This window comes from Gambusia affinis, linkage group LG08 (genome assembly GCF_019740435.1).
Source record: "Gambusia affinis linkage group LG08, SWU_Gaff_1.0, whole genome shotgun sequence".
Taxonomy (NCBI): Eukaryota; Metazoa; Chordata; class Actinopteri; order Cyprinodontiformes; family Poeciliidae; genus Gambusia; species Gambusia affinis.
In genome coordinates, this window is record NC_057875.1 from 15071738 (window position 1) to 15098507 (window position 26770).

Sequence of the window (26770 nt, forward strand, 5' to 3'; positions counted from 1 at the left end):
TATTCTGCTGGATATGCTGTGCAATGACTGCTGGAAATTGAAAATATTTTGCTGCAGTACAGAGTGCGTGTCCATTCATTTTTCCCAGTCACACAGAACAGAGCTGTGTGGCTTCATTTTATTTCTGCTTGCGATGTCCTGGCGATGGTGCCAAAGAAAGTTTTTGCGCAAATCATTTTATGAAAGAGTCATGCGGAAACTAGCAATACACGGCAGGATTTACCAAAAGACTTGGACTGAAAGAAGGTTCTGTCCCCGTTGATCATAAATCTGCAGATGATGGCGATGTAAGTACATGATTACATCTTGTGTGTTTTTTCGGCATGTCCATGATTTGTCAGTTAGCATAAGCTAAGGCTGAACGATAGCCTCTGCTAGCCCTGTGTCTGACGTCACTTTACTCACAATATTTACTGTCGGAACTGAAAGTAGTCTGCATTGAGAAGATGGGCTGTTTGTGAAAACACGCCCGACACTCGCAGAGTACCGACATTGTCAGACTTCTTTCTTTCTTTTTCCTTTCTTTTTTGCTTGTTCAGAGAAAAAAAAAAGCAAACATCCACAATGTATATTAAGCTCATTTGCATAATTGTGACGTAGCCCTTAGTGCATTCCTTAAAAAGCTCAAAACTGGCAGAACTGATCGGGTGAAATCTCAATATCTGAGAATAATTTTGTGTATTAAATGTAATGGGCCATATTTTGTGTAGCCCACAGACCTATCCTATCGTTTGTTCAAGGAAGCGTAATAGTAAAATTTTTAATTCAAATCTTTTATTTTAAAAAAAATTTATGGATTCAACTTGCTACTGAGGAGAAGCAGAAACTCATTCTTTACAAAAACGACTGCGACTAGGACAGTTTTTAGGTATTTACTTTCCATGTGAAGTTCATTGCTGTTTGGGGCTCACCACTGGCCTGGTGGGCCCTAGCAGCGGCTCCCTTTGCTTTTGCCTAAGGCTAGCTATGGAAGATGACTAAACAGTGTGCCTCCCTGTTGGTAAAAGGGAGGTGTACAAACTATTAATAGCTGCTATATTCATAACTGTGCCACTTGTTAATCATTTTTTGTAACTTGTGTTCAGCATGTATATAAATTAAAGACAGGATTTTAAAAACATTTTACAGTGTGAGATTTTGCTGCTGCTACAACATCAGATGAATCTATTGAAAGTTTTTTTTTTTTTTTTTTTTTTTTTTAGCAGATCATTACTGAAGAATGCCAATAAATGTGACTTTACATGTAGGCATTTTGTGAAAAACGGATCTAGTGAAGATAAAAAAATATTACAGGTGATTTGATGCTGTGATTCTACGAGTCTCATGTAAATCCTCCAAGAAACTGCAAGTTGTTTGATGAATACAGTTTTTCACAACGGGAAGTTTTCTGGAAAGAATCGTAGCAAAGTTTATGGATGGGTTTCCTAGCTCATTAGATACATTTATCTAGGTGCTCTGATTCTATCCCATTGTCAACAAACTTGTAAGTTTGATTAATTAGAGACCCCAAAATAACCCTAGGTATGAATGTACAGTAAATGTTTGTGTGTCATAACCTTGAAGATGAGCTGGAACCTTATCAAGGGTGCAACTCGCCTCTCGTGACATATAAGAAATTCTCCTTCTCTGCTGCATGCACACAAACAGCAGATGGATGAATTTCTTAAGTCTGTGTAGAATGGGACATCTTCAACTCAGCAGGCGATTAAGATCAATATCAATAATATTTTTTCGTTACTGCTGCTGCCTTAAAAAAGCAATATGACTTTGGCCATGAACAGGATGTTGATTCGGCCCTTACTAACAACTAACTTGCAAATCTTCAAAAATGTGCTTGTTTATGCAAAGAGAAAATGGATTTTACAGCCATTTTTGTTTTGTAATAATTATTAAACAACCTGCACAAAAAGGTAAGGAAGTTTACTGTTTCTTAAAATGTATTTCACTTTTTTTTTTTTTTCACAATATTTGACTACAACATTCAGGTGTCATTGAAAATTTAAAGCTGATCATTTTATAATCGCTATATTCTATCTTCAGCTAATATAATGCAGCTTTCCGTGTAAAAGTTTGAGGTTTAAAACAAATAGATTGGTGCTAAACTTGGCAGAGCAGGATGGAAAACGCTGCCAACATCATTACATTGTGACGCTGCTGGGGAATAAGTTGTAGCACCACTGTAGTCAGCAGGCTGCTCATCAGAAACCAGTACCAGCTGCCTTTTCCTGAAGCTGTTTTCCTAGAAGAGTCCTGGGAAACATTTTGAATCGGCTCTCAAAATTATTCTTCTCTACTTTCCTGTTCATTCTTTGGTTAACATTTTTATGGTACTGGCAAATTCTACCATTTTTCTTTTAATATCTTTGAACTAATTCTTTTCCAATGATCTACTTGAAACTTATCTTAAATTATTGCATTTAAATGTAACCAAAAAAAAAAAGCAGTTCACTGTCTCATGCATTACCCCACTTCTTTGATATGTGCATGCTGGTAATTATTCCTCAAAAAATAGGACAGAAAACTCATGGGGGACCATGAAGGGAGTTGACTGTGGAAAGGTTAGTGGTTGCGCTTGGGGAATGATGAATAATCAGGTGTCACGCCACCACAATGTACATGATACATGATGTAGTTTATGTGTTCGCTTTAAATAAGCCCATTAGATCATGTAGCTGGCACATATGCTGTAATCAGGTTTTAAAAGCAGTGGTGACATTGCCAAGAGCAGATTCCAAATTGGCAGGAGACGAAAGCTTGTTCCAGTGTGTAACTGAGTCCTTTTCAAGGGTACAACGGCAATATACAACAGGGAAAAGGTCACCTGTGCAACTAGTTCTAAAACAAATGCTCTTAATAGCACAAAATTAAGTTAATTCTGCATAACAAGTGAAAAGTATCCATACCCATTTCGCTTTTTACTTTTTGTTTCATTACAACCACAAACCTCAGTGTATTTTACTGGGATTTCACCAACACAAAATGGTTGATAGTTGTGAAATGGAAGAACAATGATGCATAGTTCTTTAGAATTATTAGAATTAAAAATCCCAAAAGTTATGTTCTTAACACTTCCTGAGTCCAAACCATGTGGCGCTAGCTTTTGGTGCGATTGCATCTGCAACACTTCTGAGTTGTGTCTATACCTACTGCACATCAATAAGCTGACATTCTGTCCAGTCTTCTTTCCAAAAGATGCTAGGCTCATTACAATTGGATGCAAGGCATCCATTTCAAATCTTACCACTGATTCCTAATCAGATTTAGTTCTGAACATTGACTGGGGCCTCCTAGCTCATTAATCTGCTTGAAACCCCCATTGAATCCCTGGTTGTGTATTTAGGGTTGGTGTCTAACTGGAACCTTTATCTAGAGCAGGGGTCTCCAACTCCAGTTCTAGAGAGCCACTGCCCTTCAACTTTTAGGAACATCCTGACTCCAACACAGCTGATTCAGTTGACTGAATCCCCAGCATGCCATCGGGTTTGGCAGAGGCCTGGCAATGAGCCAGGTATGTTGGAGCAGGGAGAGTCTAAATGCCCCAGGTCAGTAGGTCTCGAGGACTGGAACAGGAGTCCCTACTCCAACGGGTTTTGTGGCATCAAACAGGCTGATCAGGAACATCAAATTAACGGGAGAAGGACACAAATGCACAACATATTGTTTTCTATATGTTCATCCCATAAAATCTTGATTCAACACATTGAAGACTGTGGTTGAAAACTATATGCCGTAAATGTCAAGGAGTTGACATTTACAATGTCAACTCCTTGAACAATCTGTAAATACTCTTATTCTTTCAAATGAAGAAATGGCACATTTGTGGAAGCCTAAGCAGAAACATGTAATGAACACCTGGTGATTATTGCTAATCACAGCAGCCTTTATCGCTGATTTCTCCTAATAAACCCTGGCGCGCTCACAGCGAAGGGATTGTTATGTTCTCGATGTCCATATGTGTTGTGTTTCTCCAAGCTCAAACTTGATAATGAGTGAACAGGCCAATAGGGACCGTGCATGCTGACTGAGTGATCAGTGAATTTATCACAGCTAAATGCAGTTGTTTTAGTCCTTCACTCTACGCTCCCATTAAATGTCCATGTGATTAGTGAGGCGCACACAGCAAACCTAATTATCCAGTGCCACAGCCAAACCCTTTACATGATTACCAACAGTGTGCTCCTTATACTGCAATTAAGGTTCTTCGTAATTGCAAAAAGGCTATGATTAAAGAGGAACTGCTTGATTTGAATGAGTGCGTATGTGGGCATTGTGGATGTAGAAGAATCTTGGTGGATGCGTCTATGGATATTAACCAATACACATGTTTTGTGCTTTTTATCAGCACTAATTCATAGCACCTTTGTGAATCCTCTTCTAGCATTAACCATAATAGAATGCAAGTTATTGGATTTCCACTGGTTTTCTTGAGCATGTTTTTCTGCTGTTTTGCTGCATGGGGGATGAAGTGCCAGGGTTTTTCAGCATTTAAAAGCTGCAGCGCACAGAGGAGAAACAGAAGCAAACTGGGTCAAATGACTGTGGTTGGGATTTCACAATGAGGAGTTATGTGATGCAAGAAATTCTGAAGCTAGATTTTTTTTATTTTTCTGGCATCGCCCGATGTTCTGTCTGACAAGACTGAATGATAGTTCACGCCGTCTTAAATATGAGAGAGAATTAATTGTTTTTATGAATGTTGTGAAACGGTGAAAGAAGTCCATGTTGGCAGTTTTTAGGAGTGTGAGAATGTGGTTTTCACCCGTCAGCAGGGGGCAGTGCAGCTGCAGAGGAGTGCCCCTGCAGCTGGGTGTGCAAGTGTGCACTCCCTGTGCATGGGAGGGGGAAAGAGAGGCTTACTCCCTGCAGTGAATTTTTCCTCCACAGCCTCACTTATGGGCATGTCAGTACACAGCTACCATTCAGTAGTGACATTTAAAATGAACACCAGCTGGCCACTGATCATGCTACATGAACATGGGGCATGAAGTCCACTTCTGTGTCTTGGTGATAGTTTGTTCCAGCACTTACGCATTAACATGCATGTGGCATGAGAGAGTAAGTGTCCCATTTTTCAAAAATCTTCATAAGTATCTTTGTAAATGTTTCAATTAAAGTTTCATGTTTTATTCCTTTCAGTTTTACCTTTGGAGTTGACACTATTTAGGTTTGGTTACCCTTCACCATGTATCCTGCCTGAACCTCAGCAGGAAAACCTGTATTTACTCCTGCTTTATCCTGCACATCACGGATGAACATGATGGCATATACATATGTGTTATGGCCTGAGGGAAAGGTTTATGTGAGAAAACAAAAATCCTGAAATATTATCAAACCTGCGAAGTTTGTAGGTAATAGTTACATTTGTGTTACCTGAGGAGGATTTCTTATGTAAAAAAGATGCACTTTTTGAACGACTGTTCACAAAAATTAATCTACAATACCTGTACAAGCCTTCTTCAGAAGCAGTGGTGCTTATTTGTTCAACTGAAAATATTTCCAAACATTTGCAGCTCTCTTCTTTGTAATAGAATAAAAGTATGGCAGCCCGAGTTCAGTCAGCTGACAAGTCATCTAATGTAGTGCAAAGGATGGAGCTGCAAAACTTTGCATAGAATAGAAAAATAATTTCACTCTACCATTTTTTTCTCTAGCCTCTAAATAAAGGGAGATGATTAAGTCACAGGTTTGGTATGGCAGAATGTTTTTGCATATTTGAAACTGCAAATCCCCTTGAAACAAACCCTCATTCCCATTTCATTCTTTCTCCCTTGTGCTGCTCTCTTGTATTTGTAAATATTTGCAGATGAACACTGGTAGTCTCCTCTGTATATCGATGACAAGCTAATTTGTCAAACACTGGGGCTGCCCAGTTCAGCCAGCAGCTTCCAGCAAACCGCTTGCCAGCAATAACCCATTTGTACAACTCTGAAGGGCTTTGAGTTCACCTGTGGTGGATGTTGCTGTGTGTGTAACACGAAAAAAAAAAAAAATGCAGTGCTACAAGATGAATGGTTTATGTGCAGAAATGTAATGTAAGAATGTGTTTGTGACTCTTTTGTTGAACTGGTTAGACTCTGAAATAAACCTCTACATCCCATGGCAGTGGTTAAGCTCATAATTTTGTGCCACTCACCAGATACAAGGCAGTGAAAAAGTATTTGCTCTCTTATGGGTTGTCTTTTGTTTTAGCCTTTTTGTCCAGATCAGAATGTCTTGTATGGAAAATGCATTTTCCATATAATATAAAAAAAAAACAAAAAAAAAACTAAACACACACACACACATAAAAAAAAACCCTCAGAGTAAGTAAATGCAGTTTTCAAATTGTGATTTTATTATTAAGAGTCAAAACAATTCCTTAGAGAGCCTGTCTGACAAAAGAATGTAGGATAAAAATTCTCAAAAACTTGAACATCATGCCCCAATCTAAAGAAATGTAAGAACAGGAGAAACAAAGTCAGTGACACCTGTCAGTTTGGAAATTATTTAAAAAAAATAATTTCTAAGGGTTTGGGACTTTAATCCATTGCAGTCAGAGGTATTATTGACAAATGGGGGAAACTCGGAATAGCCTTTCAAAGCATTATTCCATATCAATAACTCGTCCAGGAGCTCACAGAAGAACGTAGAACAATATCTAAAGCACTGCTGGCCTCGTTTGCCTCTGTGGAGGTCAATATTTATGATTCAATCTATGAGAGAGTTTCTTGGTAAAAGGCATTGCTGACCAAACGGAACACAAAGCCACAGCTTACATATGTCAAAAGCATCTCGATGTTCCAGAAATTATCTGCAGGCTGACTAGACAAAAGTGGAACTTTTTGGAAAGTGTCGATCCTGTCATATTATGATGGAAAGCTGGCACAGCATTTTAGCAAAAGAACACCGTACAGACAGTCAAAAACGATGCCGGTGGTGTGATGGGTTGCGCCGGCTATGCTGCTACTGGATCTGGATGACTGCTCATAAATTTTGATCTACAGCCGAAGATCTTGACGAAAAATCTCTTTTTTTTTTTTTGAGAGCTTAGGCCGACATTATAGTCACGGGTCCTAAATTAAGGCTTATGAAAGTCAGGCCTTATCAAAGTCAGGATAAGAATTTAACTGGGGCCTTTATGCTGAAGTCCTTCCAGTGCGGTTGAATTGAAACAATTTTTTAAAAATGATCGGGGTAAAACTTTCCTTATATTTTGGGGAAAATATTCTCTCTCAGGTGAGTTTGTACAGTTTTTCTTCTTAATAAAGACAAACCATCATTTAAATACTGGACTTTATGTTTACTTTGTTTGCTATTGCCTCATATTTTAACGTTGATTAATGATCTGACCTATTTATCACAGGAAAAAGGACGTGTGAAATGTGACAATACTTTTTTTTTTTTCCACAGCAGTGTTTGCTGATATACACCTCACTGTGTCAACATCTTCCTCTGTTTTTTCTCCCCTCTGCTGAGTCTCTTTAATTTCTTTGTTTCAAGCAAACACAGAAAGGTGAAAAGATCTGAAATGCAAACAATTATTCATTGTATAGACTGCTCACAGACGAAATCCCTTTTCAATATTTACACAATGTTTTTATTGCAAAAACAAAACAACTGAATCTGATCTGAAGTATGAGTATTCATTTACCTCCCACTGTAGCTGATACTGCACTGCTTACTACAAACAATTGCTTGGTAATTTCCGCCCTGCTTAATATTTAATAAACGTCCTGAAGACAAAAGGCATTTTTGCATTTTACTCTTGTTTAAATGTAGCAGTTTTATGTCCACATTGGTAAACAAGCATAAATACATATTTAAAAGCAAATCCGCACACACAGCTTAGTCTTCCCATTCATTTGCTTCGGAGGCGGCTGTAGGACGTAGGAGGCCACGAAGCAGAGGAGACGGATTGATAAGAAGCGTTGGGGTAACGGAGAAGGTGATTAAAAGCTCAGGCTGCAGATGTTTCTGGAACACTTCAAAGTGCAACACCTGCCAGCGCCAGTGCTGAGCGTGATGCATTATTGAGATGGTGCCCACCTGGCACCTGGCTCTGACATCACACGCCCTGTCCACCTGGCTCGGCGGCATGCACAGGAGTGGCATTTTGGGTCACACTTACAGAAAGCTGGCTCTCGGTGCGATGAAGGGCATCTGGGGGATACAGCGCACATTCCTAGGGCAGACCTCAAAGGCACTAAACTGGGGCATGTAAACTTAGTGTCACGCAAGAAAGTGAAGAGTGTGGGGAAAAGCTTTGCTAGTTGGGAACATGTTCTTGCTTGAATGCATTATTTATAAAACAAACGGAGTTTAAATTTTTTATTTGAGTTGTGTCTACTTGTTTCAGTTAAATATAGAGAGATTACATATATAGGGGAAGAATCATGAAGATTAAGTGTAATGAGCAACGTAAACCGGGAATGTTTTGAGTCATATCCCACTTCTTTATTTAAATTCTGAAATCTTCAAAATTATGCAGAAAATATTTCTTTAGATTATGTATTCTATTGTTTTGTCTTTTTAGCCTAGCATTAAAAAAATAGGACTTTTAAAAGTCTTTGTGCGTCATATTTTATGCATGAAGAGGTCAGCAAATAGTTATGACATACAAACAGGATGCAATGTAAAATTTGACAGAAAATATGGGCTAAACCTGGGAAACAAAGAGACGTATAAGAGGAAAATATTAAAGAAGAATAATTTATGTCGAACAATTGCCATAAATGCTAATTAACCACAGCGAAAAAAGAAAAAACTATTTACCAGTATGTGTAAATGGTAAAATAATCCAAAATCTGTATTAATTCTAACTGAAAATGCAATAAAACTACAAATAAAATTCTTTTAAAGTTAAATTAAGAATTGATATTGTTATTTACAAAAAATCAATTAAAGGCAAACAAAAGAGATAAGTCCTATGTTTGCTTTTTAAAATTTCAATAGTCCTCAAGGTCTTTGGGAACTTGTTCCACACGCAAGAGCTGAGATGGGAAAAGTATGTCTTTTTGTGACTCTTTCTTCTTTATTTGAGCATTATACAAAGACTTGAAGAAAGACTGATCCAGATCTGACCTGGATTTCTTGTACAACAAAAGTAAATCTGATAAGTATGTGGAATGCAGATCATGGAAGTTTTTGAAAGTCATTTGAGGCCTTCTTCAAATGACTTTTAAAAGTCAATTCAGTTCTAAAATGAACAGACTTCAAAAGTAGAGTGAACTCTTATATGCTCTTTGTCAGTATTTGACTTTTGAGGAGGTGCTTTCTTTTTAGGAAAAGAAAGTGTTGGTGTTAAATGTTCTGCGTGTGTTAAAAGTGCTTGTTAAAGTCTCTCAGTTGGACTGAGGAAGAAACAGTCAAACTTTCGGATTGTGTTTCAGTTGATAAAATATGCTCTAAGTAACAATTTTAATGTGAGATCAGAAAGTCAGAATAAACTACAACATTTACGATCAAATACAACGCAGATTTCTAATTCGATCTGAAAAGTTAATTCTCTGATTTTAATTTTTACTGTCACTTTATTTTTCTGAAGGTCATTTCACATTATTAAACTTTTAAATCGACTGAAGAAAAACAATTCCCAAACTCCAGGGATATTTTATGATGTTTTTCTTAAAGATCTTATTTTTACACACTTATAATTTGACGTAGAAAGTTTATTTAATCTGGCACATATCTGATTCTTAGATTATTGACATTCTCTCTCCTTTTAAGCACCAGTAGCGAAACATGCACTTTTTTTGTTAAAGGTGCAGTTTGTAACTTTTATAAAGAATATATATATATATATATTTTACATATTTGTTAAAACTGACAGAATGTTATGAGACAGGTAATCTGTGAAAAAGATAGATCTCCCCCACCTCCTCCGTGAGCTACTACTGCTGTCTGAAGAAACGTGCCGCTCCTGACCAAAAACAACAGACCAGAACCAGGAGGAAGGTCTTGGCGCTGTCAATCAATGTTGCTCAATGTGCTAATGGTGGAGAAACAACGCACCGTTACAGAAAAACTGTTTAGCATGACCGCCAATGACGGCGGATAGCTAGTCTGAACAATTTTTTTGAACGGATTATCTGTCTCATACCATACAGCCACAACATAGCAAGTATGTGAAAGTATATTTTTCATAAAAGTTGCATATTGCAGCTTTAAGTACAAGAACATAGAGAAAGCTTAAAAGCAGCAAAATTCTAAAGGAGAAATGTAAACACAAAACCATTGATCAAGATCAAAGCTTAAAAAAGACTGACTTCGAAATGAAAGAATACACACACACACCCACATGTTTGTGTATGTATATATATATAAACTCTTCTCTGTTTAATATTTCAGCAGCCCCCTTCAGTACAAATATTTTAGAGGTCACTTAGTGTGCTTTTGTGTGTGCGTTTCTCCTGCCTGTGTCCCCTGACACCTGTACTCTCGCAGGGTGTGAGGAACAGACAGAGGCCAGAGCTGCAGTCACAGGTCTCAGACCAGTGGGGTGTGAAATGAATCGCAGAGCCAACATACTCTGCCCCTGCTGCACACACTTGAAATCACCGCAAGGCCATGTTTGTGGGCCCTGCGAGAGTGAGGGGAATAAAGGATGGCGCAAAGGAAGGGCACAGAAAAGAGGAAAGAGGAGGGATGAGAAACTGTCATGTACTGTGGTTTTTCAGCAGCATTAAAACCACCCTCAGTAAAGGGAGCTTGTGTAAATATTCATGAAGGCTGGAACACTTTCTTGTGCACAGTGCTGTTTGGAGTAATTGTCGTTTTGTTTCAGTGATGCACTTTAGTTCAAGACCTTAAAGCTGCATAGCTGTAGTACACTGCCCACAGCAAACCTAAGAGCTCCAGGTTAGCTGTGCTTCAGTTACTGTTGGCACTATTTATTCATCCAGAAATTTTCACCTCCAAACATTTGTCTAAATCACCTCCCACGCTAAAGTATCTAATTATGCATATTCATCACCAACTTTAAATGATCCCCAACATTAATTCCTAACATATTCTATAATTTGCTCCAACCCAAATTCACATTACGCTGGGATGCTCAAAACAAAGGCTAAGGAATGCGATGATCAGTTTTCTGCTTAAACCTGATTTTAATTTGAGCATTAAAAACGCCTCATTTCGTAGCCTTTTTAAAGCCATGGATTATGTACCTTAACATGCAAATGTGATGTGAACTGTAGAAATTTAATATGAAAAGACTAGTGATAAACTTTTTCTATCCAGTAAACGGAATGGGCTAAACACATAAGCACCGAGTCAAGAGGACTTTGGGGCAGAACAATACAGAGTAAATGGCAGCAAGAGATTCATTAAAGGGTTTGTCAAGGAAATACTTTTAAAGATAGAAGTAGTAGTTTCAATGTCAAATAAAAGTAAAAAGAGAATACAAAAAATAATGGCGGAAATGCATTAATGAGTGGCTCAATTCTGGAATGAGATACATTTAAACAATGCAGCTCTGGGGCAGGTGTACTTTTATTTTTTATGTAGAAAAACAAAAGAAGTACTGAAAGTCAGTGGTGGCCAAAGCTGTATCAACGACTCTGTTCTGAAACAACACAGAACTGAAATTATTCTTATTAAATATTAACACAAGTAGTTACAAGAATTCCTTTCACTTAATAGGGATTCACTTCTCTTAAGATAAACAGCATGTTAGTGTCAGATTACTGAGTCGTGCCTAAAGGATAACATTAAAAAGGAGATAATTGTTTGGAACTTAAAAATATTATGAAATATTTTCCAGAATAATTTCGATAAAGTTAAAACCCGTTTTTGTAGCATTCGCGTGTCTTGTGTTTTAGATTAGTCCCTGCTCCTCTTCAGCATGCCATCAAGTTCTACAGATGATGAAGTAGGATTTGATTCAGGTGTGTTGGACCAAAACGAGCAAACGGTCTTTTTACAGAAGTATTATCGGATGTATATTGACATTAATTATATTAAACTTTCACAGACACAAGTTGGAGCTGTTCTGTGAAAAGAAACAACTGTTCTGAGGCGAAGGAACTGGTCAGCGGAGACGGTTTCTGCTCTTCGATTGGCTGAACCCACTGCTGATTATTCACGGCCGCTCGGCAGCACCTCCCACAGACGCACAGCGGCAGCGCTGCTTTTCTTTTTTCTTCTTCTTCTTCTTTTTTTTCTTAAACCCCCACAATGATATTCAAGGCACTTGTGACTCGACTGCGACTGTAGAGAGGGGGAAAGCACCCAGAAAAAGAGAGAACCTCACCTCCTCAAACAACGAATGAGGTAGGTAGGGACCAGGAGGCAGAAGAAGCGAGAGAAAGAGAAGACGAGAGGCTGTGGAGTTAAAAGAGAGGCGGCAGCGGCGGCGGCTCAAGAGCTCCAGCGAGGAGTGTCTAATTGCGTGCGCTTTATTAGAAAGTGTCTAATTTGAAGAGATTCGACATGTCATCGTCCGGGAAAGACAACAGCGTTGCCCAGCACGCCAATTACGTGGGACCTTATCGTTTGGAGAAGACGCTTGGGAAAGGACAGACAGGTTAGTTGGGACAGCTTGCTGTCCGCATCCTCCTCCTCCTCTCCCCTCCAGTCCCCCTGTTTAATTGCACAATTTGTTTTCATCGCTCTCCGCAGCCGAGTTGAAATTTGGTGTGCACAGGTGAAAGGTAACTAAATGCTTTAGTTACGAAACACCTGCCCAGTCCTCGTGTGACACTGGTGCGTTTTGCCATTTTCAGCAGTGATCTGACATAATCATTGTTCACATAGTAGGGTGAGGAAGGACTTGTGTCTGATGTTGCTTTACATGGGTTTTCCTTGTTTGTGCGTTGGCGTTGGATCGAATCTGCGTGTGGAACAGCGTCAAATAACAGACATGATGACAGAGCGATGAGCAGTGAAAATCAACTTTTTTTTTTTTATGTGTGTGTGTTTGTTATCTGGGACGGCTCCTCCTGCTTGTTTGCGCACCCTTTGAGTGTTAATCCCGATTTGCCTGATACATTGATCTATTCTTAGTCCGCAGGCACACAAGGAGAGCGAGAAAGAGAGGCAGGCGTTTCTCCTACAGGCAGCGACTGCAATTCGGAGCAGAACATCCCACCTTGACACAACATGAGCTGCTTGCAGAGCCACACTAATCTATATTCATACATCCCTCATGGGGATGTAAGTGTGGGCTTCCCGAATGAGAAGCGCATGCTTTCTGTCAAACCTGGACAGCAGTGACGGTGCATTTTTCTGAAGTTGCATATAGCACATGTGCTGTGCAGTCAGAGGATGCCCTGGGAACAGGAGCCAGTGATGTTCCATGCTCTCCTGAGGAGATGCTTGTGTGTTTCAGTGCAGCCCCGGCGCTTGCGACTGGACAGCAAGGATGCTTTGAGCTCAAATAGATGCAGCAGAGCCATGTGAAAGGATAGGCAGGTACAGTCCTGCCTGCGTGTGTGTGTAGGCAGAAAATAGCAGGACTGATTGCAGCTCCCTCTCTCAAAGCTCTCCAGCCGTTAAAATGAGGGGAGAGAGTTGGACTTTTCCTCTCCTCTGCGTCTATCTATGGGTAGATTTTCCTCCCATCTGTTGTCTAAAATGGCTACAATAGGCGTTACTTTCCCCAGCTCAGTCCAGCTGGTCACGCTGAGTTGCCATGTGTGTAAATGTTTTTTTTGTTTGTTTTTTTTTGTTTTGTTTTTTTGTGCACTCCTAAGCAGTATGCTTTCTTCCAAATATTCTCTGGGTCGATTAATTCACCTGGCCTCCAACTTGCCGTTTAGCAATGGGTCTTATCTACACTGGTTCTGTGTATGTTGTATGTATGCTGTTATAAATAATGCCATAGACATGCTTTTTTCCCCCCAACATGATAATGAAATCACTGTATTCTAATTCTATTCACAGTCACCATATCTCAGTTCAGCAGAGCAAGTTTGATATGTAGCTTGCTCTACTGATATGCAGTGGAATCAGAGATTTGTAACATTAATCAAAATCTCTAGGGAATATTCTTTGTGCCTTGTTGAACCAATGTCAAAAAACGAGCTAGTTTTAAATGCAAAGGAGGGCTGAGCTAATATGACATTTAGTTTTCCATCTGTGTTTTGTTTTACTTGTTCGTATTAACATTAAGTAATAGTAAAAACAGCTTTATAGGCAGTAGAAATAATAGTTTCTGTTTTGTTTTGAAATCAAATTATTTTAGGTCTGGTTATACTTTGTCAAATAAAAAAGTTAATTAAAGCAAAAATCACTGGTTATGATACGTTTCAGGCTGTATTGATGTTGCTTTTTGTTTTTCATTTCCATAAATGCATCCCCCTCAATTTTATCTTGCTTGCAGGAGGAGCTTTTACTCAGACTCGTCTCGCTTTCGCATTGCCCACTGCAGCCTCCCTAATGGGTGTTTGTGCTAGTATCGAGCTGGTATCGTCTGCTTGGTACAGACGTTTAATTATGTGGTGTCACTGAGATCATCGTTTCTGTTCACGGGAGAGCCAGGGCCAACTCTGATGGATTTTTCATGCTCACTTCAGACGTCAGTTCCATGTGGGTGTAAGAATGCAAGCTACAGGTCAGCCAGACATGATTGACTTCAACATATTAGAGTTTCAGGACACACGGTAAAATTCACTTTCACATGGAACACATTTGACCGAGCTTTTCAGTAACATTTTCCTTTTCTGCTTTGAACCAACTGAAAACACAGCATTATCTAAGTCTGCTTGTGCTTTGTTGGAAAAAATGATCTGGCCAATGGCATCTGAGTCTTTCCTCTATCTTGCTGCTGTGGTTTTACCCATGCCAAAAGTATTCAGATTAATACCGGTGTGTAACATCCATTTGCCTGTTAACCATTTGTTAATCTGTCAGATCTTTTTCCCAGGCCTCCGTGAAAAGGGTTGGCCTGGCAACTATGAGTGCCTGATGGGCCTGGCTCGGTTGTGACTGGCAGCAGGGACTGTCCAGTGAGCTAAATCCCTTGTGAGGGTTCCCAGGCCAGGGTTGGCTTGCGTTGACACAGGAGGGGAAGCGGAAAGCGGTCGTCTTGATCTGGATCTTCAACTCAGGAGTTGTGCAGGTCCTTTTTTCATTAAGTGATTAGAGCATGTCCTGAGTCACACACACTGCCACCATGGCGGTTCTGATTTGGATCCTCATCTAATCCTCCTACGCAGCTAAAATCCACGCAGGTCTCTCTCACAACGTTCACGTGGCACAAAGGTTGCATGGACTGTCCTCTCATAGCTTAGCACATTAGCAGTCACTGCTATGTCACTGCATACAACAGCAGATATTTACCATTCTTTTATTGCTAATAACTGGATGGTATGAATTCCAGGATCTTCTCCCAAATGCTTGTCCTGCTAGTTTGAGCAAGTATTTTTTGAAGGGGAGACCACCATTACCCTTTGGTTTCTGCAGAGTGTTTGTATGACTCCTCCTTTGTCAGGTGTGCATTCAGCCCTGAAAAGGTCTGCAGATATGGAGTGTCTGCATGGCTGCCTGCTGATTGGCGCTTAAGCTATAGAAGAATAAGGCCTGTGTTTCTGTGGTTGATTGGTAGAACCTGATCAATACAGCGTTTCCATTTGATGGACGCTGTGCAGGTTTTCTATTGTATATGACAGACATCAAAACATATTGCCTACTGACATTCAAAGTGAACAGGGATGTTATCTTGACATGTGCTGCCAACCTAAACATTTTATTGACCTATCTGACCCAGTTCATTTAACCTCTCATTGTACTCTGTGGTGTGCGCCTCAAATTTCGAAGACATTTGGTAGTCCATAAAATAATCTGTGTAATTGTTTTGATAAATACATTTAAAACCCAGGATTTAATAATTGCTTAGTGTTTCGTCCAAAAAAGGGCACAACATATTTGAAGATATGTAGGCAAAAATGAAGGTACAAAAAAATTATTTTATTTTAAAACTCTCTTGAACTTTTCTTTTGGTTCATCTGCTTTGATTTTCTGTGGAGGAAAAAAGAGAGAGAGAGTTAAATACCCTTAGTTCCCCGTGTCTCAAAAAAAAAAAAAAGAGAGGATTGAACAAAATCCCAAAAGTATTAACAGAAAGTTGGACGTGGTGAGCCGGACAAAAACAACAAAACGGTACAGCAGGGGGCCAACCCTATACAGGGCCGTCCCATCACACTACTACTACAGGGCCGTCTATTTATTATGCAACTTTTACCTGTTTCTATATACTTTTTGTGCTTCTTATTAATCTATAAAAAATAGAGAAAGTTTTATTTTGAGAAAATAAAAGAAAAATCTCAAATTTGCAACATGCTAATGGTGGAGTGTCAGACCAGGAACTTCCTAAAAAGATGGAGGCCAATTTCAAGGCATCAACTTGTGAAGTCAAATTTCTTAAGTTATTTTTGAAAAGCACAGTATTTTCATAATGACTGAAGGTAACATAGTTACTTGATTGTGCTTTGAAAGGGCACCGTGTGCCTGGAAAATGCTTAATAGCATTAAGACTGGCTGAATAACTGCTTTGTTCAGTGTTAAACACTACCCTGAGTTGCCATTACTTTGTTCCTGAGGGTTGTTTTAAAGTGGAACAGGAGGGCTGTTATTAAAAAAACACAAAAAAGACAAACGTTAAATGTTAATCCTTTGTGAATCCCTTTTTTAAAAATTGTTCTAAACACAAATGTTGACCAGCTGAGGGGTGAGGTTGGATTAAGAGGATATTTTTATACTTTTCATGAAGGTTTTGATAATAAAGTCATTTCTGCTTCAGGGACTTTGAAATTTACAATTTATTTGACAAAACAGCTGTTTGAAACATTGTTTTGATCTTTTTGTTTCTTAAGCACCCCCTGCTGGGGTCTGAGGACTTTTTGTTTGGGGTTCTCTGGTACAAGGCACTTAAACCAGTATCCTGCTGTTCTTGCTGTCTTCATGTCAGAAGAAAGACTTGCCAAGTTGTAACTCTTTCTGTGGACTTCACTGAACTTAACTCTTTGCAGCTTTGGGGTTTGCTCGTGCATTTTTTGTTTTGGTATATTGTTTAGAAAAACCTCTGACTTAACCAAATACTTGGCCTATTTCATTAATGCAAACAAGTGGATACATTAATTTGAGTTTTGATATCTGGTAAATTGTGCAGCATTTGTAAAACTGTTACAGCAGTATGGGAGGCTTAGGTCAATTGCTATTCTCAAAGATTTCCTCTCAGTTGCAAGAGAAATTCACACTCGGCACAGGGTATTCCTCAGGATGACAAGGGAGAAGGAAGCGTTTAGTTTATGCGTCAATAAAAAGTTACTTGGCAAATCTACAGTGAAGTATTGCATTTCAGTCTACATGCTTGTGTGTTGCCAATGAGCTGTGGCCGAGCTCAGGTTCTCGTTGACCTGAAGCTTTTGTGCTGTTTCACAAGATAATTGTGAAACAGGTGAAAAGTTGCTACTCCTACTTGGGGGAGGAGGAGTGGAGAACTAAAGATCTGCAATGATGGGCCTGTGTTGTTCGTGGGCTTGTTCAAACATTCAGGTCAGAGAAGCCCTGACCCAAAGGATGTTCCATGTTACTCCCAGCTGGGTTGCTCACTGTGTTAGCAGTCTGGATCAGAGCTGCAGAGCAGGAAGCCAAGCCAGCATGGTCTCAGCTGTTACACTGTCTGGTTAGAGCCAGAGCTTGACTCCCTCAGCCCTGAAATGCATCCTAAATGGTGGGATGCTGGTGTGCTTGTGTGTTAGCTACATATGCTGTCTATTTTCTCTGTGTTTTGAGCGCTGTATAAGAGGATTTACAACATTAAACTCCCCTTTTGGGACTAATTAGGTATTTTTGAACTGGATTTATCTATTTTATTTTTACTTTTATTGTGTGTGAAGCATAGATGCTGTGCACACGGTTATTGTTATTTTCAGGGGTGGCTGGTCATGGCCAAACTATTCTTTGTCTGAATCAAATCTGGATTCTCATGTCAAATTTCACTGTTTGGGACTTCTGCTGAAGGTTATGTAAGTAGGCTCGTCTCCCTCATCCTCCATGCTCCATCTCTCTTTCTCAGTCCCGTTTCCTCTGGCCAGTCCAGATTCATACAGGAATTCAGTCATGTGGTAAATCAGACAAGACCTCGGTGGAATTGCATCGATTGGAGGAATGTATGTAGCCAATGATTTTCAGAGATTAATGATGAGGAAAGAGGTGGAGAATGGGGGAGGAGCGAGGCGGGGCAAAGGGAGGGAAATGGAGTGGGAATAGAGGCGAGAAAAGCCTTGAAGTCTGAGAGGATGAAGTGGTCCTGAGCATTTCGACTGTGGAGGTTATTAATTAAGGAAATATATTGATCATCATCTTCATGACTCTCTGCTTCTCCTTGATTTTTCATCTTTATATTGGGTGGGGGGTAGAGAGCTCAATCTTTAGATGGGAGGTCAGTGAATAGAAACATCTCGGTGGGTGATTATGGATGTGTGTTTAGGGGTTTTTATGTGTATTTTTATTTTTTTGGGAAGACTCCATCATTTCCTATTTGATTCTTAACCTAGCCCAGCACACCCAGCGTTTTTTTTCTGCAATGTTATGTAGGATGGAGAACAAGGTTAGGACATCAGAGTGCTATGGTCTATTTCCCCCATGTCATGGTGAAACACGTCACACTCGCACACTCCACTTCGTCCATTTTGCCATCTGTCAAGGTTCCCACTTCTGTTTGGCTCCTGATTTCTGTAATATGACTTATTTTTTTTGCGTTACTTAGAATTTCACACATCTTGTTTTCTAGAGTGTAAAGAAGGGAATGCAAACAGAAAAACACAATTTTGTTTTTCATGCTGCTGCAAATTCTCATCATGGTTAAGTAAATGTATTTTAGCTGTTGCTTCACAGTTTTTTTTTCTTCTTTTACTTGTTTATTGCTGACAGCCATTCAGCCTGTCAAGCTGGATGTGTTTGGCATTTAAGACCTATAGCATAGAGAATTAAATGTCTGTTGCATGTACACAGCAGTAGGCTTAATCAGACTGTCTCTCTCCTCTTTCACCCAGTTGAGATTAACCCTTGCTTAGCCACTTGTCTGGCTCAGACTGTGAGAATGCTGGGTTGGTTGCCAAGGTTGGTTGCCTGGTTGTCATGGTTTCCCTGCTTCTTGATGGTTCCCAGTCTTCCCTCCTGAAGGAAGAAAGGAGGTACTCCCTCCTGCTCTCACTACTGTCAAATCACGGCGTCTCTATCTGTGGCTCAATTTTCAGATTTTTGTCTGAAGGGTGGTGGACATTCAAGGTTGAATCATAGCAATCTTGAGTGCCTAAAGCTTTGCATTTATTCAAATTGTACGATTTATGTACTTGATGTATTATAATAATATTTGATCATATGACCAAATGAGTGTAATTGTTTTCACATGCACGCTGCATGTGTACACATGCCTATGGCGGCTGTGTGTACTCAGACATACGGTGGTGGATCAGACCGGCTTGCCCTGCTCTGTGCTCTGTGTTGTGTTCCCATTTAAATCTGGGAGATTAGCACATGTGGAGAGCCTCAGAGTTAGTTGCCATCAGCTCAGCTAGCCTTGGCAGGCTTTCCTCGCAAATGGGGAGGCATGAGGAGTGGGGGTTCTTTATGAGTCTCCCCACCACTCCAGTGCTGCCTGTGCCTCTGAACTGTACCTTATCCTTCATCAGATATGTGAGTGGGCCCGGTGACCTTGACTTTGGTGCAGTTTTCTGCCATTTCTTATTCATGTAAGTCACATGGGTGTCTTTGTCATTTGCTTGGGATTAATAAAAAAAAAATAAATTGTCCAATATTGTAAAGCTCAGCCTCTAATTTGGAATATTTTTATAATTATAATCTTTTGAAAACATTTTACTAAGATAACTACTTTACAACTGCGAGTGGTAAGACTATGTAAACAGTATCTCATGAACAGAGTCTGTTTACATATTGTCTTTATATTGTCAGTGTATTGCTACATCTCTAAGTAAAAGTAATATGGTCATAAGGCATTCAATATAATTCAATATAACTGTAAAAAGAAAAAGATCTAGCTGTTTTTATGTAAAACAAAAGGACAGCAATTATTCCTGCCACTGCTAAAATTCAATGTTGATGATGTTATATTTTCACATTTGATTATTTTTTCTTCTTTTTTTAGGTTTCTGTACCATTAAACATTTTTTCTTCTTGGAGCCAACTATAAGAAGTAGGGTTTCTCTGCTTCTTAATTAAAAAACCTTGGTTGTTTAAAACATTGGTCTACTTGATGCCAAAAACGGGCCCATGACCATACACAATATTGGGCTTGAGGACGAGTGTTTTCCAAATAACTAAGAACCTCTTTAAATTTAAGCTGAGAGACTCTATCAGCAGTGTATCATAATTCAGTCAAGATTTGATCCATGTTTTTCTAAATATGGTGGTCTTAATGACACCATGTCAAAAGATTTATTTCTTTTCACAATAGTAAACCTCAAAATGTTGTTAAATCTTTATTTACTACAGTTGTCCAGTTTCAGTTTGTCCTGTTAAAGTAACTTTTGACCAGATGACCAGATGTGGCCCAGATTTTTGAAAAAACAGTGACCGTTTTTTAACTTACTAATGGTAGAAAGGTTTAAATAAGTTGCAACTTGAGAGCTACTTCGTTTCTCACTTCCGAATAAGCATTTCAAACATTGATACTAAATGGTGTCATATCTAAAGTATTCACCTTTATATCTGGTAAAAATAAATACACAGCTGATTTTATTTATTTTTTACTAGATGAAGTCATGCTGGTGTGGCAAGAAATATTGTGAAATTTTAATATCCCCCTGAGTTTGTTGTGTTGTTGCTAATCACTTTCCAGCTCATTGACGTTAAGATATTTGGATGCATAGCTATTAATACAAGCTTATTAGCTTAGCCTACTACCTTCTGGTGGCACAATACATTATTTCCCCACTATATATCTACGGGGAGTTCAGCTCTCTATAAACAAAGTTCAAGAGTGAGAGATCCTTCAAAGTGCTGGTGTTTGTAAGCTCGACGTGTTGTGTGTGTATAAGCTGTAATTAGCTAAGGCACTACTATTATTAAATTTTTTTTTTTGAGCTGGGTTACACCTGACGCCTTCATGCATAATTTATTCATTATTTTTAACATTCTGCAGGCCAAACCGGATGCCTTTGTGCTTTACAGGTTATTAATTCAATTAAAAACTTTTTAGGTCATGTTGTTATTTCAAACCATACTTCTGAATGTTAAGTCAGGTGAGTTATGACGCCTGTGAATATGCATATGGAATAACTTTTAAATTGCATGAACCAGTGAACCAGCAACTCCCTTTGGGTTGTTTCCCCGGAAAACATACACTAATGAAATTGTGAGCTCATTTAATGAGTACAGCGCATGACAGATGGCTGGGACTAGGTAATTGTGATGCTTTCAAAGTTTTCAATGGCAACGACTTGTCTTGGTTCTTCTTGTGGATTAAAAAATAAACATTGCCCTCTGCTTGAAACACCTCAGAAATTGGGCATGTGCATCTTTCAGAGCATTTGCTATCACTTCTTCGCAAACCAGAAACATGAACTGGATGATTCTCTCTGACTGATAAACTTGCCTATAATAAAGCCAGCGTTCAGCACGTTGGTCAGCTGGTCTTATTATATTGCACATTTGAAAATTGGGGAGTATTTTGGTTTTTGTAGAGTAACAGTGAAAGATTTATTTTTCAGTTTTTATAATAAGCCTGGGAGCTTATATTGAAAGACCACCAAAGACAACCTAGATAATAGTTGATGAAGCAGCAGAGTGGCAAATAAAAATAAATGTTTTCTGCCACTTGATAAGAAAAAGGGTAAGTGCTTTGAGCATGCCGCCAAGTCCCATCTGCTGTCATGTCCATGTATTGTAATAACTGGAAATGGCATTTTGATTCTGCGAGTCCAGAGTGTTTTTTATTTATTTATTTATTTATTTATTTAAATGCATCAAGCACAATCTCCTATTTGGATTTTTATTTGACTTTGGCTGAGTCCACCAACCAGTGCTTAACTTTCCCTCTGCGCTCTGATATCACATCAGCTACCAGGAGGCAAGCTAAACTATAAATCCTTTGCAATGGGAAATGAACAGTTTTCTGCTAAAAATCCCAAGAAATTTGGACTTGCTAAATATAGTATCTGACTATTGGATATCGGAGTCTGTAATGAAGGCTTTAGAGAAGTGGGAATAATTTATTAGTTCAATGACTCTGTGGCCTTTACCAATACAGCAATATATATATTTTTTTGTTTTAATTTTGCAAAGCATCAGAAATTGCTGAAGTAAAGGATGCTCAAAATTTTTTTTCTCTCACAGAATTATTTTTTTCAAAATGCATTTTTGGGTGCTTTGCTCTGTGCGTGTGGCTGAGTGTCAGTGTTTGAGTCTTTGCTGCATGTTGTTAAAGAGGCTCTCTGTAGAAACAAAAGGTTGTATTTGAGAGCTGCACCTCTTGAGACACAGGCAAACCGAGAAAAAAGAAACAAAATGAGGGGGGACAACCGCACCCAAGAAGTGTTTCTGAGGGAAGACAAATAAGTCATAGAAGTAAGGCATCTCTCAGGGTCATTGCCTCCTATTACTATTATTCAAAGCCAGCATACCCAGCTATGTTGATTCACAGTTACATATTATGCACATACTGACACACACACACACACACACACCCAGACACGAATGTGCTGTCTGTGTCTGACTGCTGTGGAGCTCATACATCGCTACTGGAGGAGATTCAGCCATGGCAGGAAGAATTGCTCCGGGCAGCTCTGCAAGCTTGACACACACTCATACACACACAGACACATAATTCCTCATGCCTTGCGGGACATTTGGAAAGATCGTCAAACCTTTCCTAACTTACCTGTCATTAATGGTAGATTGTGAGTTTTATTGTTTTTGTTTTAATTACCTTTAATTCTGCATAAGTTACATGCATTGGTAAACTTGTCTTGTCAGTGGTTCCACATGAGTGGCAATATCCAACACAGTGACCTGCTTTTATGAGGTATGGATTGTACTGTGGCCCATTTCTGAACATGTTATTTCGGTTGGTCAGCTGTCTGCTCCCACTGCTGTTTTGAGGCATTATAATTCTTGTGAGCTTAAATTAGTACTCATCCATTTGGCTATGCATCTACGCAGATCTGTTGAGCACAGCCTGAGTCATGCATTACAGTGATCATTATGGCTTTCAGTCTGTGTGACATTTTTGACTGTCTGCTTTGCTGGAGTTACAGTAGCAGGTTCGCTGCTTTATCAACAGGTCTAACAAAACGGGTTTACCAGTGCTTTCAACTCATGAGAGAAGATCGAAATGCAAGGCATGTAGTAGTAGTGTGATGGGACTGTATTTTAGATATTGAACTTGAAATCATGCATGTTTCAAGTTCATTTTCATGGCTCACAACTTAGAATTGCTTGACCAGATGTTGCAGTTAGCGCTACCTGATGGCGAAACTCTGAAGGAAATATTGTCATTTCAATCTCTTTAGATCTCTTGTTATAATAGCTTTTTTTGTGCCCTTTTTAATTATGTTTGTTGTTTTTTTTTTACTTGTTCTATCCTCTAATATATTTAAGTTGTACCACTTTGAAAAACACCCATTTGAAACATGAATGCGACAGCATTTAATTAATATGTTTTTCAGTGAATGAATGAAATTGATGAAATAACTTCCTTTCCCTTAACAATTTAAACTGATTACAGTAGGTCTTAATGGAAAATTATAGTTTACATCTCGTGCCAAATTAACTTAGATTGAAGTCGAACCATTTCTTTCAAATTTCCATTAAGCTCTTCTCTCACGCCTTGCCTCTGCCTTCATTCTTGACCCTTTTCTCCCTCTCCTCCATCGTTTCCTCTCTTTGTCCCTAATAGAGGTATTCCCCTGCAGCCCCCAGACCTCGTACTGCTATTCTGCTCAGGTAAGGCTCATTTCATGCAGCATGATTAGATCTCACTGGAAGCAATTCAGGGCCGGATAAGCCACAGTGCTGTGGGCTGCCGTCCTAGCTGAAGGAATTCAATTAAATCTTTACATAAACTCCTGCTGCAGTATATTCCTGTCATTCTGCACATGCACACAAAATGCACATAAATGTCATCACACTCACTACTAATAAGTAGTGAGTATGACTAAGTGTGGAAAAATGTATGCACTACAGTAGATATTAATTTGACCTCTTTATCTATAGCCAATCATATTTTCATGTAAAATCGCTGAATAGTGAACAATTTTCATTATTGCCTCCTCCTCTCTTGTTATCTTAATATTTTATTTTTATATTTTAATATGACAAACATAGCACATCTAATGAAAGAGCTATACTTTGTGTTGCTTCATGGGCTAACACTGGTAATTGGTTGGAATGATTGCTTTGAGCAGAACATATCATCATATTTTGACAAACTACAAGGGAGTACAGTAATTGTAATTGGACAATGATTTAAATCTGTGCATAATTTTACTGTCTAACATTTTGTTATCAGTAATTAAGGTTCTCTGGGGGTTTTTTAAGACTCAACATATGGTAAGAGTTTATGGAGCCATAAGCAGTTAGCATGTTTGTCATATCAATGAAGAAGTGAGACAATGGATAGGAAATGTCATGCCTTATTCATGTGCATAAATAAGTTAAATGAGAAATATAGACATTACTAAAATAATTTATTTAATAGTTTTTTGTGATTTTTGTTGATAGTTTCATTTAGGCCTTGTGCACAGTATGGAAGTAAAAATCTGCCATAACACAAATGAAAGAGGAAAAACATTTAGCATTTTTAAAAGTATGTAGATCTTGGTATTGATAGTGATAGTGTGCAGCATTTGTAAAAGTGTGAGAAAATTCTCATATAGTGTCCTATTGTGTGGCATGACTAAGTAAATATTTTGTTTCTATTTTAGGTATTAGGAAATATGAACAATAAAATTAAAGGTTTACAGAGATTTAATGAATGTCTTGTGCGCTATAAGTAGGAACACATTAGGTGTTATTAAGAAGGGTGTTTGATGCCCGTAAGCTTACAACTGTTTCTGTAAAACTGGCATGTGACCGGAATTTATTGCCAAGACACTTCCAGTGAAAAATCTCAACCTCTTATTTTCATGCCTTAATGAGGCTTTATGAAATATTCAGATCTTTACCTGGGGGAACTCATTGTACCTGTGAATTTGTCTTCCTACACGTGCCCTGCTCTTTATTCTGGATTCACACCCCTGAGCAGGTATTTGCATTTTTTTTGATCGCTCTTTTAGCATAGACAGATGCAACAAGACAAAAGACAGATGCTGCCAGACATTACCGAGCACCTGCAGAGAGGTGAAATTCATGTCTGTATACATGATTTGGTTTTCCAAAATTTACTGCTTTAGCTGAAGGGGTCTTGATCACGCCTATTAAGACCCTCAAGACACATGATTGTTGGCTAGGTGCATGTTGGCTTTACTGGGTTTTTCTCTTTTGGGTTACTGCTTTCGCTGTCTCTCTCTTTGACTGTCTTTCCTTGCACAATCCTGGCAGTCTGGCAAACCTCTTAATTGAAAGGCACGTCACTTGACCTTAAACATGCTATAAAAAGGGAGCTGCATGTGGATATCTTATCTGTTGAAGAGAGGGTCGGAGGTATTAACTGACCATTACCTGGTGGTGAGTGGCTCCGATGGTGGGGGAGAATGGTAGGGAGGTCCAAATGTATTGTGAGGGCCTGCTGGAAACATCTGGTAGAATCTCCTGTCAGACTGAACTTCAACTTCGACCTCTGGCATAGCTTTGAACAAATCCTGTAAAAGGCAGGGGGCATTGAGGCTGAGTAGGCCATGTTCCCTGGCTCCATTGTGGAGGTGGCTTGCCAGAGCTCTGGCCACAAGGTTGTCAGGAATACCAATACTGTTTATGCTGAGAATGTGTGCTGCTGACCTCAATTCGGGCTGTAGTGGGTCAATGGGCAGAATACTACAGTGATCTCCTCATTTTCACCAGGATGTCTTCCAGTGAGGAAGCAAAGCCTAGGAACCTCTCCAATATCTGGTGCTGATGTTGCAAAGGTGCTTAAAAAAAGCTTTTGGGTGGCAAGACCCTGTGGGTGGATGAGATTTTCCCAGAGTTCTAAAGACTCGGGATTTTGTGGGAATGTGTTAGTTGAATTGACTCTGCAATATTACGTGGACATTGGGAGCAGTTCCCATGAATTGGTAGGCCAGGGTGGTGATCCCGATATTTTAAATGGGGCACCACAGAGTGTGTTCCTACTGCAGCGGGATTATGCATCTCAGCCTCCTTGGTTAGATCTATTCAGGGTTTCTATAGAGGAAGGTCTGCCGGATAGTGAAATGTCAGATTCAGAAAGATCAGTGTGGTTTTCGTCCAAGTTGTGAAACACTGGTCTGGCTCTACACTCTTAGCAGGATCCTGGAGGATGCATGGGAGTTCAACCAACCAGTCTACATATGTTTTGTGGACTTCAGGAAGGTGTTTGACTGCATCCCTCAAGTAGTCCTGTGGGGTGTTACTTTGGGAGTACAGATACTAGCCCCATTGATACCAATTACTGTATGACCACTGAAAGAACTTGGTTTGCATAGCTGGCAGAAAGTCAGGCTCATTTCCAGTTAGAATTGGACTCCGCCAAGAAAGAATTTGTGACCAATTCATTCTGGAGAGAATTTCTAGGCGCAGTCAAGATGTTGAGGATATGTGGTGGTTTTGGGATCATGTCTAAGCTTGTTGTGGTTGATGTGGTCCTTGTGGCTTCATCAGCTCATGATCTCCAGCCTTTGCTGCACCAGTTTGCAGCCGAGTGTGAAGCAGACCT

At 39.3% G+C, this 26770-nt stretch overlaps 1 protein-coding gene across 4 annotated transcripts in view; it reads left to right on the plus strand.

Moving 5' to 3' along the window:
• Positions 1-26770, plus strand: part of brsk2a (BR serine/threonine kinase 2a) — a 190750-nt gene continuing 163980 nt past the window's right edge. For 2 of the 4 annotated variants that reach the window (XM_044124170.1, XM_044124169.1), the window contains exons 1-2: positions 1-287; positions 11951-12502. In XM_044124170.1, the coding sequence (XP_043980105.1) occupies positions 12409-12502 (94 nt within the window). In that variant the 5' untranslated portion in view covers positions 1-287; positions 11951-12408. Of the gene's footprint in view, positions 288-11950; positions 12503-26770 lie in introns of those variants that run through there. The other 2 variants (XM_044124172.1, XM_044124173.1) reach the window with 2 other exon arrangements.